Genomic DNA, 13,645 nt, shown 5'->3' on the forward strand with positions numbered 1-13,645 from the left:
CCATTTTTGGTGGTTTTTTTTTTTTGGGGGGGGGGGAGGGCTAGGGGTGGGGTGTGTGGGTAGGGGGCAATGCAAACATTGCTGGAGTTGTCCCTGCAGCTTGGCTTTGTCTCATGGAAATGAAGTTAGATAGACATCAGAGCAGTGAGTCCCTCAGCAACCCTAGATGGTCATTTGCCAGTTACATGACCGGGGGAAATCATATCACTTTTCCATGCTTTTGTCTCTTCTTGTTTGCCTTGTCTGTCTGGAATGGCAGGTTTTAATGTGATTAGAGTAAAGAGTGATTATCTCTCAATCTGTATGTGTAATATTAGAGTTCCACACTGAAGTTCCCAAAGTTCTCAGCCAGGGCCACTAGGTGCTGCTGTAATATGAGTAATTAAAATAATAACTATTATTAAGGAGATTTCCTATATTCTTGCTACAGAATGTTTCAAAAACCCTGAGAGCCAGAGGAGAAACTTATTCTTACCCTCCACATTTTGTGAAAAGTAAGAATGGGAAAAAGCTTGATGAGTTATTTTGCTGAAACTTAAAATTCTTCCTTCCACTTTCCATAGCCTTGTGGAAAAACACTGCAAATATATTCCATCTTTTAGGAATGCATTGAAAAAATGCAAAATTTTTATTTTTTATTTTTACCTCAAAACCTAGCTGTCATACAGGCTTACCCAAACCATGATGCTACAAAATCCTTGACAGCTGCACAACTGTGCAACTTTTCACTTACTGTTTGGCTGTGAACACAGGCAAAATCCTCAGCATGGGGGAGCATGCTTGCAACTGCAAATGATTCAGCAAATGCTCGGTGATGTTACTGATGCTCACATTTTGTACCTGCCAGTTCCATGGGCTTCTAATTAGGCTTTATCTTATTAAATTTAGTTTAGTAACCATAAGCACAGTAGAAGATTAATCAGGCTCGTATGAATCACAGTCACAGAGTGCTTGTTGCCTGAGTGTATCAAAACGTCTTTAAGCAGCTGCCAGTGATAGCTCAGAAAGTTATATGACTAAAGTGCTATTTCTGAAAGTTGTGGAGTCAGTGCATCTAACTGGACTTCACAGTGGGCAATCCAAAGGGCTATTTATATTCAGAAATAATTTGGCAAGTCTTGTTCACCAGACCAGTTTTCCAGACACAAAGACTCCACTTAAAAATTTATTCTTGGATTTATCATGCTTAAAAATGAAGTTGAATGAAATTATGTGGATAATCGGGAGAACAGGTTCACTAAGGCAGTTCTGGATTCATTAGTACTAATGAAGTTTTGCTGCTGGGTTACATCAAGACCCAAAGTTAGCAAGAACAAAAATGAAGATGCAGACACTAAGTATACATGGAAAAAAGAAATATAAAGAACAGTATGTGAGAATTAGGACTGTACACTAGATATGGGACAGAATATTCACCATTTAAAGAAATCACTGTTAGAAAGCATTTTAGAAAAATGCAGAGATGCCAACACACACTAAGAATATATGTTATTCTTACCATTTGAGACTGGCTCCGGGGACAGCCATTGATATCTTCAACCTTCTCATTTGCTAAACAGAAACAGTGAGGTGAGAAATGAGAAGTAAACAGGGAGATAAAAGTTTTCTCTCCAGCCCCAACCTCGGCAAAACAAAACAAAACAAAACAAAACAAAAAACCCACACACACCAGAAAGAAAGAGAATAAGCAGAACAGACACAGCGATAAAGTGCACGGGGTTTTGTTGACACAGAGCTCCTTTCTAAGTAAAGCTCCGTCGCACAGTAACATTTCTTGTTAGCAGCAGTTGCTTCCACATGCCAAATCATGCAAAGGGGGAAGTGTGAAGGAGATTGCTGCTAATTCTTCAGCCCCTGCAAAATAACTGCTGACATGAAATCTTCCGCAATTGTCTTTGTAGGGTCAGGATACAGTTTCAAGGCAGCCCAGAAAGTATGAGCCACTCCAGCTAACGAAATGCACACATGGGAGACATACGGCTTAATGGAGCATTCATTTCTGACAATTCAAAGTGTGTAAGATACAGTTCTGGCCATTTAAAGTATGGTTAAACAGACAGTTCCAAACATGCTCACATAAACATATTTTTTAATTAAGACAAGGATGAACCACACAAATATCAGAGACATATGGAGTCAGTCAAATCATATTATTCCGGGTTCATCTTATTGTTAAATACATTCAACTTGAATTATATATTCCCCCATGCAAAGAGCTCACAGTACTTCTCCGAGCCTGGGTCTTACCGATGATCTGGATGATTTCTGCTAGCAGAACTCCATCTGCAATGTCCTGTTGCAAATCCTTGATCAACCGCTTGTGGCCAGATTTTGCTAGGTAGTGGTTAGCCCAGTCAGTGTAAATCTGCAGAGCAGAGGGGAGGGCAGGACGGAGAGAGGGGAGAGGGAAAGAAGACAATAAAAATTCTTAAAACAAATGTTGGCTTGCACACGAAAACTATTCCGGATCGCATTCCAGTTTAAGAAGTCAGCACCAAAGGAAACAATTTTAACGTTATTTTTTTTTAAAACAGCCATGCCCCTCCCACTGCCGTTTTCTGTTTTATTTTAACATCAAATGATTCACTCTGTTTCATGAGGGTTCAAGCTTGCTGTGACCAAGCAAAATTCCCCTTATGACAGTAGAGGAAACTCAGGCCATAAATCAGTCACGTCTGCCCCAGTTCTACCTCCTGCCGTGCCCCTACCTACTCTCACACCCCACCACACACCCAGCACGCAGAGACTGCCAAAGAGAAAACGAGAGCAGAAGTGTGTGCCTGTGTTTTGGTGGGAGTTCATTGGTTTGTTGCTTGGGATCCCGTCTGTGACAGCATTTCTGCCACACTGCTGCAATAATCACAGTTTCCCGCCCTGCGCAGTTCATTTGTTCCCATGGTTTTGTGTGTTGCACAAAAATTGAAAGCAACCAATGGAAGGTTAGAAAGGCCCAGCTGAACGACATCCACCAAAAGAAGGAGGAGGGTGGCTGGAAGCAGGTGAGATGGAGAGTCAGGGACACCATGCCATGCATGCTGAAGGCCTGGAGCACCCCAGAAGGTCTCACGCTGTCTCCCATGTTTCCCAGCAGGCAAGGCAGCCTGGACCAGTGAAACTTAGCCCAGGCACGGCACAGCCTTGATCAGATCATCAGAGCATCTCTGATCACCTGATCAGAGCATCAATGGCTCTAGGCAGCAAGGGCTGAGTCCTATCTGTGGGGTTCCCACAGTCCCTCTCACCACCCTAGAAGAAAGGACAGACCCTCTTGCTGTCCCTGCATGTGGTTGCTGAAAGAAAGCCTATATGCATAGCAGCATCACTATGTAGGAATATATAATATCTGTGGTACCCTCTATGCTGAGGTTATTGTTTGAAATTGTTGACACCGCACCTCATCTATGAGAACAACATGAGGTCACTTTATAAACATCCTTTCATTTAACCTCAGAGACCCTTGGGAGGAAGGGGTCAGAATTCCATTTTGTGAACAGAAAAACATAGACCAAAGCCATGAACTATTTGCTTAATTCAAGTAAATCTGTGGCAGAACCATGGAAAAACTGGAAATTGCCAGTCCTGAGCCTTATCTGGAGAACCAGCATCCACTTTCCATCCAGCAAAGGTATCATTGCTTAGTCCACACTCAAGTCAGACTCATTTGCACCCAGAAAACCTTTGTCACAGGTTTTCTCACTCTTCAGTAAAATTGACAGGAAATTTTGATTGGTTTGGACAATCCTATATCTCCTCAAAATTCCTGCAAGTGGATCACAACTGGTTTGTCTAAGCTTTCTTGGCAGGTTTAAATAACTGTAAATAACTATATGGCATCAAATTGTGGGAGGGGATTCAAGGCTCCCATAGCCAAAAGATGCTGCTGCTTGCTGGGGACCTAAATTTCCCTCCTGTACCCAGAAGTCTGCTTGGGTCATAGGTTTTCAAAAACCAGAACTCTTTTTTTCATTACTACACAGGTGAATCACACGGAAGACTCCATTAAAAAGTTTTCAAAGCCAACAGTAGATAAGAAAGTGTTTCTTCAGTGTGTATAAACACATATAATGAATGCCAATGCGGAGTCTCCAAAGATAGTATTAACAAATATTTGGAACAATATGAATTCAGGAGGATAAAAGGCACATACCACACCCATAGCATCATGTACTCCCTACTACTAGTGTTTCAACTTCAGTCAGTCTTTAAAAATAATGCATCTTAAGTATTCTCTGAGTTCCCACTATAAGCTGAACTATTTTCTGTACTCCAATGAAACTGATCCACTGGAAAATACAGAATTTAATACCTACCAATATTATTTTGGGTTGATTCTTTACTCCAAATAAAAATGCTTTACCATGCATGTCATTTTTTTCATTTGTCACACCCACACATAATCTGATGTACCAATCCTAATTTTGACTGCAACTTGAACTACCGTCTCAGTACGTAGCCAGACAAATTTTATTCTAGCAGCTGCTGTGCAAGTATCTAATACTCAAAGAACAGACTTCACCCACCCACTCTTCATATAGTTCTTTTTTTGTAAATTTAAAAGTAGAAAGTAGAAAGAATGAAGAATCTGAACAGCAGAGATGGAAATGAATTGTGATAGATATGGGTGATTTGCTACCAAAAGTTCCTAACTCACATCACCCTGGTGGCCGCAAAACTGTACCAATGGTCTGTATTTTGACAGTCCTGAAATGATGGGAAAAAAAAGTGAGATGAGCTGGTAGTCAAAGGAGTTTTTTCACTTCAAAAGTATTGCAAAAAAATCAGAAATTGAAGAGCTATTGACAGAGACCAGAGAGCAAAGTAATATCCAGTTGGCAATGGAATGTCACGTTTAATTTCCTCTCTTTACAAAGGGTCACCACTTGCTTCAGTTTGTCCCCTTCCCCACAGGACTCCGTTTTCATTCATCTCATTCTTCCATGAACCCAACTGCTCAGGAGTCAGTTGTAGAAAATGAGAAGCATGCAGATGGATACATGAAATTACAAGAATGTGTGCATGCACTACATATTTCACACTAAATTCTTGGATGCAAATAACAAGGGTCATAGAAAACCCCCTTCACAATGATTATCAAAGTAACTGTAATTTTATCTTAAAATGCTCAGGACAGCAAAAATCTCCAGTGTACGTAATCACTGATGGCACTCAGTTGCAAAGAGAAGTTACACAAAACAAAAGATAGAAGCGCTGCAATTTCATGCAACAGTTTGCTTGTAGTTGGCATTCCCCTTTTATTGGAGCTCTCCATGCTCCTCCTCTTTTAAGAGCTAGCAGGAGATAATTTCATCTTGCACTAACTGACCAGTAACATTTCCCAAAAAATTTTAATTTTTTAAATTTTTTTAATTTATTTTATTTTTTTTTTTTAATTATTTTTTTTTTAATTCTGAGGCTGTTCCAGACAAGGCAACACACAGATGGGTCAGTGGTTGCAACACTTCCTCCTCACTACACTGACCAGCCCAGGAACCCAGCCTCAGCCTCACAACTACGTGCTGGGGCGGGCTGATGACTTATTCATTTCCTCTCAGGTTTCCTCCCTTAGCACTGTGGTTCACAGACCCAGCTAAAACAGAAGTATCTGCTCCAGTGCAAGGCTCCAACAGCTGAAGAAGGATGGTGGAGTTGCTGCTGTCTGTGGTGTGGAGTACTAGCCTCAACAACCTGATAGCAGAAGAGAGCCAAGACTGCGTTTGTATGGTCCAAGCTGTGTCCTGGCATTGGATAATTTAACCGCTTGCAACACAAAGCTGAATTCAGTGGGGCAATCTGAGCTTGGGCACAGCCTGCTTGTGTTAACAATGGTTTCCCCTAGCATTCTTCAACTGCTTGTCATGCTAACCTTCCAGAGGTTAGAGGAAATCAGTTCTCATTCCCAAATATAGTTATGAACTTCACCTCGATACTCCACACATTGCTGTAAGGAACACAGGAGAGCAACTTGGCAGGACTGGTGAAGAAACAAAACATTTTGCAATACGTTAGTTTAACTGAGTGAAAAAGAACAGGGATCTCACAGGTTACTACCATTTGTTGAAAATGCTTTAATCGTAAACCAGGCAATTATACACGAGGTAGTGCTGTAATTAGCCTCCTTTAAAATTAATGCAGAAATGCTACCACACCCAATCAACGTCAAATGTGAAATGTCAACTGGATTTCAGAATTACAATCAGTCTAATGCAATAACTCGTAACACTTTGTTAGTGTCTTCCACAAAGCCACCTCAATAGGCTTTACAGAAGTTAATGAGATCGCCCCTAGACTTTATTTAAGATGTAGAGAAACCAATGAATAAAAAGTATTATCAGAGTATTTTTTATATCTATATATATATTTTTTAACGTCTTGTTCAAAGGCAAGCAAAGCTGAAAATACAACCCAGATATTATGAGTTGTAATCATTTTTTTCTTTATATATTTTTTTTAATCTGATTTTTTCTTTCTCTTTTTTTTAATCAGGCAGTTTTATAAATAGTCATGGTGGGAAAATACATATTCCTGGAATCAAGATCCTTCTACATATTTCTGCTTTTTTTGCTTGCTACAGAATATAGATTTTCAGTTCTGAAAATGGTCTGTTGCCATCGAGAAGGCAGCTTTCCATACTTAGTGTGCACCACTGTCATTCTGTTATGTGCCAGTGCTGCTACTTAGGAAGAACAACAGTTGCAGCCAGCTGAGTTATGCTGAGACCTCGTGACAGAATTCCATGCCATTTAGGAGGTTAGGTTATATCTGAAAAGATATTAACACATTTTACCACTGTATGAAAAAGTTTCCTCCCTAGATATCTGGGAATCAATAGATATTACCCATCTTTCATATTCTGTCCTTTAAAATGCTCTCTAGAATACAACCATGTCCTCCTTCATTAGTATGAAAGAATTGAAGTGCAGTCCCCCAGTGCTCTCTTCCGTTCACAATACCAGCCTCATATTTTTTGGGGAAGGGGATGTTTTCAAGAACTTATTTCCCAAAAGGAATCCCTTTACATTAGCAAGCCTCTCACTGTTTCTTTTTTTCCCCTTTATCTTGTAGCAAACAAAAGTTGGAAAAATAGACCAACAGTTATCTATCATGAAAAGTGTTGCTGCAGAATACCTGGGTTGCAATGGCTCACAGCCATATAAAATATTATTTTTCAGTACAGCAAGAGTCTGTCTTTTTTTTGTGTTCAGACTAGATCAATACGTTTGATATTCATTTCTGTTTCTCAAACAAACAAACAAAGAAACAAAAGACCTGAAAAAAGTAGAACACAAAAATTTTTAACAGCCAGCCAAAGAGGAAATACAGTATTTTTAACTTAATAAATGTGTTATGTGACTAACTAGTGTAATGTATTCAGCCTACTTAAAACATGGGCAGTGAAGACAGCTCAATGTTGATAGCACTTAGAGCTTTTCACCCATAGACAATCTTTCAAATCATGCTTGTACAAAAAGAGATTAATGACTTGTTTTTACTCCTCTCCAGCATGCTATGCAATGGGCTGCAAAGGCTGTGTATCTATTTCTTGGGCTGTTTTCTAGTGTGTGGCCCAAACTGGATGCTGAATACCCAGAAGAGTCTCCATAGCAGTCCCAGAGTCCCCGATGAAGGGAATTTGCCAGACGAGAGGGCATGACCACAACTCTACTTCGACAGAGCTATTCTTGGCCAATGAGTCGTGGGTAGTGCAACGTGTGTTGGAGTGTCCCTGAAGCTGCTGGCCTTTATAAGGAGAAGTTGGGCAATGTCTTGACTACTGTCAGAAGAAGGTGAGCAAATCATTTTGCAAAGAGATGCCTTTATCCTGTCTCTTCACTAAGGAAAACTTAACTGAAAGTCTTGTTCTGACCTTTTAAATATTTTCTTATTGCAGGTTTTCTCCCCAGGCTGCAAAAGCACAGTTCATTAGTTTCTGTCCTCCTCTTAACAAGGAAAAGGGCTAACTTTGCAAACAACGGTTCAATATTTATATTTAGCCTGCCATCAGAGGCAGATCTAGCATCCGATTTATGTCAGGATTTAACTTACTACAGAAAACACACTCCAACTCATGTGCTTCAAAGTAAAGCTGGGGGTAGCACTTTTTTTAATGTGGAGCAAATTGCATGAGAAGGAAAAATATTTGCACAATATAAACATATATATTTTTATATATATATTTACAAAATATAAGGCCAGAAAAATGAAACTAGAATGATACAATTTATATGCAAAATAGAAGCCAACACATTTCATTCAAGAGAGTGAAGTAAGTATTAAATGACATTCCTGATAACTTCTTTCTCGATTTGAGTGAGCAAATGACAACAATCACAAGTTTAGGAACAGAAACTGTTTAGAGAAGTACACAGAAATTAACCAAAATGCCAGAATCCCTGTAGTGTGATCCTGTGTTACAAACAGCAGTATGTATCCATCAATGTTATTCTGCAATTTTAGATAAAAATACAATTAAATAAAATAACATTTATTTAATCACAGCAAAGAGAAGGAATAGAAATAATACCATTCAACCATCACTGACAATTTTTAGATGACTTATTCAACTTAGAGTTTCTGAATTGCCCAAATGACATTTGTCCTGATGTACTGCTCTCTCTTTCCACACATTTCTTAACAAATCCAACTCAGAATTCATTTAATACATGTGTTTAGGCCAATTTTTAACAACAGCACTGAGGCTTGTATCTGTGGTTGGGTGGATAAAGTTTGCGAAGTGATTTGTGTAGTGCAAATTAAACAAAAATCAACTCTTTATAGAGTTAAATAACTTACTCATCTTTTGAAAATAATCGTACCAATTTGCTTTATATTTTAAACACATTGTTTTGCTTACTATTTTATTGCAGCTGCTCATCAGCCCTGTGCAATAGCAATGAAGTACCACAGGAAGGAGCCAGATATTCATAATGCAGCTGCTGGGCTCCTGCAGATTTGTACTGCAGCAAAGAGATTCTTGTCAGAAGAGCAACAACACCACAGTTATTAATACTGGCCTCAAGCTTCCTGAATTAACAGAAAACAAGACTCACACAGAGTAAGCCTCCAAAACAGCCAATCTTGAGATGTTTTGATATTAATACTTCATGTAATTGCCTGTACTAACTTTGGAATTATTTCCTACCTGTATTTTTCAACTTCAGAGCACATTCTTGCATCCTTTTAGCAAAACTACAGTAAAATACCAAACCTATTATTCACTGCATCTTTTATATAAAACACTGATTCAAACTGGTATCTCTAATATTATAAGGGCAAAGACAACCAGTATTCTCTGCTGGGCATTACTGTGAAACCCAGAGACACCATTCAGAAGGTGAGTCTGCCTTGGCATATCAGTTCAGATGCGGAGAGCACTCCTAAAGGTAACATCCCATCACTTACTGCATATGAGCAGGATGTCTCTCACGTGGAAAAAAAAAAAAAAAAAGAGAGATGTGTTTCAGGAACATGCTGGATGTAATCCACTCACTAGCCAGCATTTAGCCCATGCAACAGAATCTGACCCAACAACTCTTCCTGCTGATATTCACATATGTGTGCCCCAGAAGTGATGAGGAAGAGGGAGGATATGATGGAAAAAGGTGCCAGCTGTCCTTTGTAGTGGGACACAGACAGATATTCTTATGGATGCTACAGCAGCAACAAATATGCAGTGGAAATATATTCTTTTTGATAGTGGTGATGCATTAAGAAATTACTTTGATCAACAGAAAACTGCTAGTATTCTCCAGACAAAATAAATGAGCTGATACAAAACTACTTTTTTCTACAGGTACAAATGCACATTATCTGAGTCTGTGTAAAGCTTTCAACCACAGATGTCTACAACAGTTCCTGGCAAATGAGATTGCCTTTGGAAGAAATAGGTGAGTTGGGAAGGAGCACCTGTGCCTGTCCAAAAAAGTAAAAGGAAGCCTATTTTTTGCTTTGGGCTATCCAGGACAGAAATGATGGCTCTCTGCACCAGGGGCCTCTTTCTGTTCTTCTGAGTGAGATATCATTTATTCCATACTTGCATCAATCTTCTGTCTCATACATATCTTGTCACTTCTAGGATAATTTCAAGACTAGTCTTACAAATTCATTTTAATAAAGAAGAACAGAGAAAAGTACTCAGATCTGTCTGGAAATCACAAAGTAATTTGCAGAATAAAATCATCCTTGCTCTTTTCTGAGCAAAAGCAGTAAGTCAGCAGAGCAATTCTGGACAAAAGGAACACCTGCCCCATAGATGCAGCAGTGGGGCTCCTCACATGGAGCTGAGGAGATTCCACTGTGAAACTACATTTTCCATCAAAGCTCATTTTAAGGATTTATAACTTGGATGGAGACATTCTTTCCACATTGCGATTTGGCATTAAAGAACTTGGCCCAGGGATCAAAATAACCCTCTTTTCCAGCACTTCTTTTTAAGCATGGGAAGGCAAATTTCTGATACATAAAGATGCAAGAATATTAATACATACTTTTGCTCTTTTGTTACAAGAAATCAGTGGCAGAAAGACGGCAACTAACTTTATAATTAAAGTCTCCATCCAGCTTGTATCTTTTGAGGCTTAGGAAGTGATTTGAATTGTTTGGTTTCCTCTCATGTGGAAGAATGATTTTGCGAATCAAAATAAACAAAATAAAGTTTGCTTTCCGAGCTGCATATTTTATAACAAGGCACTTTAACTTCTACTTAACTTTTCCTTGGGCTTTGACAGTTAGAAGTTTTTTGTTACAAACACTATAATTTATAATTTAATATCAATGAACACGTCTCACATATTCAGCACAGCTTTCAGATACTGAAGATAGCATATTAATATCAAGTGAACATATTAATGACTTCAAGCAAAAGTGATCTGGGCGTCTTCTTACTGTCATTCATTTTTGTTGACACAGGTCTTTCTGATGCATGTGTTAGCGGTAAAGATCACTGCACAAGTGTTTAGCCTTCTGCTACCTTGCTGAAATTTAGGGAAATGAAATTATGTGCACAGATGACAGTCTACACATATATTTCTGCAGTTCAAATATACAAGTCAGTTTTAGGGCTTGAATGATTAAGGGTGCAGCTCAGTACACTAGGAATACCACTTCATGTTTTTTTCCTTTTGAAAGTGTTGCCCCAAGATAAAGGCATGCCCATTTGAATGATAATAATACTTAAAATAGCAATCATCCAGCACAATAAATTTTATGTATGAAGTAAATTCTGCCAAATAATAATCTTAAATAACAAAGGGAACACAATAATCTTATCATTGTTTTTGCAGCAGAAAGCTTGTCATCCCAAATTAGATTCAACATTATATTCTTCCTCAGTTCTAATCAAAAATCCTATGTCATATATTGGTTTTGTAACACAAACAGATCTGGAAGGACCATCCTATGGAAAGTAAAAGGTTTTGAATACCCTTGTTTTCTATTATGAAAGAGGAGATCTGACTAAACACTATAATGAGAGCTCGAACTGCACACCACACAGAAAAAGGCTGTTTCAGGAAGGGGTGCCCCATGGCCTGCTGACTGTCCTTCATCTGTGTCCTATCTGCAATCTCCCATAAAAATCTTCAAAGGTATATCCCACTTTTTGGGGTTCTGCTACTCATTTCTGTAGGACTACACCACCCTCCTAAATTACATTGAAGATTCAGAACAGATATTTTTTTTCATCTGCTATTTACCTCTGAAGACAAGGAAAAAAAACCTCTCCTAGTTCAGGGTAAAAATAGTGACACATACATACATAATATAGAAAGAAAAACAATGGAATCTAGCATCTGATAAATGCACCACTTATGTTAAAGTATATTTATTAACAAACTATCCCATTCTTACGCTGAATATTATCATACTTATATGTGAACTTCAAGTCTGGAGACCAAGGAGGTTTTGATAGTGTGTGATCATTTAGATGGATAATTATATGAAGTTTAAATGCAGAGTCTTCTATCACATTGCAAGGACAAATGGAGGAAAGATCAGGGATCAAGGCTTACATATGTAAAGATCCACACTGACAGAAATTAACACTGAAGTTCTTTAATAAGACTTTGTGGTAGGAGAGGCTCTTCTCATATCAGTACCTCTGTGCATACACTGGACAATACTGCTTCAAACTAATATCCATACCACAATGCTTGTATCCCTCCTACAAATAAGATGCATATTTTTTGATTCTTAATGTTACATCTCAATAATATGGTGTGAATTTTTAACCAGAAATAAAAATGACGAGCAGATGTGAGACTGGACACTGGAAAACACTTCCAGCTCTGGACATATCTGCAAACTGAACTGTACAATTTTTAGGATGTGTCATTGCTGAATCCAAGCACACAAACATCTTATAAATGAATGTAAATCAGATGATCACTTAGAATCTATCAGTCTGCCATCTGAAAATAACAAGAGGATGATATCTGAAGAAGAAGAAGGTCTTGAAAGACTTACGTGAAAGCTCAGCCATTACCTGATATATTTTTTTCATCTTCCTCACTACAGACATCATTGCCTGATATGTAAGTACAAGTGCTACTGTTAGTTCTACAAATGTGGTGGTTATTTTTTTTTACTTCAAGGCCAAATCCATCCCCCTTATACCACAAAACAGCTGGCAATTCTGAGTTTGAGGTCTGTTCTCCAGGTCCTCGTGACTGACCATACAGAGGGCACTCACCATTGAACTCCTCAAGGGATTGTGCTCCACATCTGCAACTCTTCACTCACTGTCCCATGTTTCTCTTTAAATTATACACTCCAGTGATACTCTTGTCTCTTGAATACCAGCGTAGAAATGAAGGATAGGGATTGACTGACTCACTTTAAAGGGCCACTGTCTTAAATTTAATTAAATCCATATCTTCTACCTCCCACACAATGACTCCTTGGGACTAAAGGCTTCTGTAAGGGATTAGGGAGGGCATACTCTCATTGCAGCCACACCACTATGCAGAAAATAATTCAAGATTTGGGAAGTTGTGAGCAGGAAGCAGAGGATGAAGAAGAAAGGGACACTGAAAACACAAACAAATAACTCTGCTGGCTAGAGATTACAAGCATTCATTCTGGAGAGAAGAGAGTGTGCTCCAGCCTTTCCTTCCAAAATCCCTTTTGTATTTTTTCTTACTAATGTAAGAAACAGAAATGATCCTTTGTAAAAGAAGCATCAGGTCTTCCCTCAAAAACCTGTAACCTACCACTTTTTGCCCCTTTCCACGTAATGATGAATATTTTTCTTGGGACTGTGATGCAGGATGGCACTGTTGGCACCACTAGCTTCTGAGTTAGCTCTGTGTGCGAGAAGGTTGGCATCAGAGGAGAGCCCACACAGCCACTTAAATCATACAGAAATGTGCAGAGTGTCACTTTGAGGACTTCTGTGGGTAGGTCTGTATTTAATCTACTGGTTTAGGATAAGAAAAACTGCTTTTGCTGATCTTGTCATTTTAACTCACAAATAAAGTAGAATGAAAATTAATTTAATTCTGCTTGTCCTTCCTTCCTCCCCTCCTCCCGTCTCTTCCCCTCCTCCCCTCCCCTCTCCTCTCCTCCCCTCGCCTCCCCTCCCCTCTCCTCTCTCTCTTTTCTCAGAAGAAACAGCCACTGCCAATGAATACTGAATATTTCATTCTGATGC

The 13,645-nt window shown here is 38.9% G+C and overlaps 1 protein-coding gene across 8 annotated transcripts in view; it reads right to left on the reverse strand.

The window, feature by feature from the left end:
- Positions 1-13,645, reverse strand: part of NAV3 (neuron navigator 3) — a 524,389-nt gene that overhangs the window by 176,933 nt on the left and 333,811 nt on the right. For all 8 annotated transcript variants that reach the window (XM_052668319.1, XM_052668318.1, XM_052668316.1 and 5 more), the window contains 2 exons: positions 2,248-2,365; positions 1,499-1,551 (listed from right to left, as the gene is read on the reverse strand). In XM_052668319.1, coding sequence (XP_052524279.1) covers positions 1,499-1,551; positions 2,248-2,365 — 171 coding nt within the window. The remainder of the gene's footprint in view (positions 1-1,498; positions 1,552-2,247; positions 2,366-13,645) is intronic.

The sequence above is a fragment of the Tympanuchus pallidicinctus genome, unplaced genomic scaffold (assembly GCF_026119805.1).
Source record: "Tympanuchus pallidicinctus isolate F22 unplaced genomic scaffold, pur_lepc_1.0 scaffold8, whole genome shotgun sequence".
NCBI lineage: Eukaryota > Metazoa > Chordata > Aves > Galliformes > Phasianidae > Tympanuchus > Tympanuchus pallidicinctus.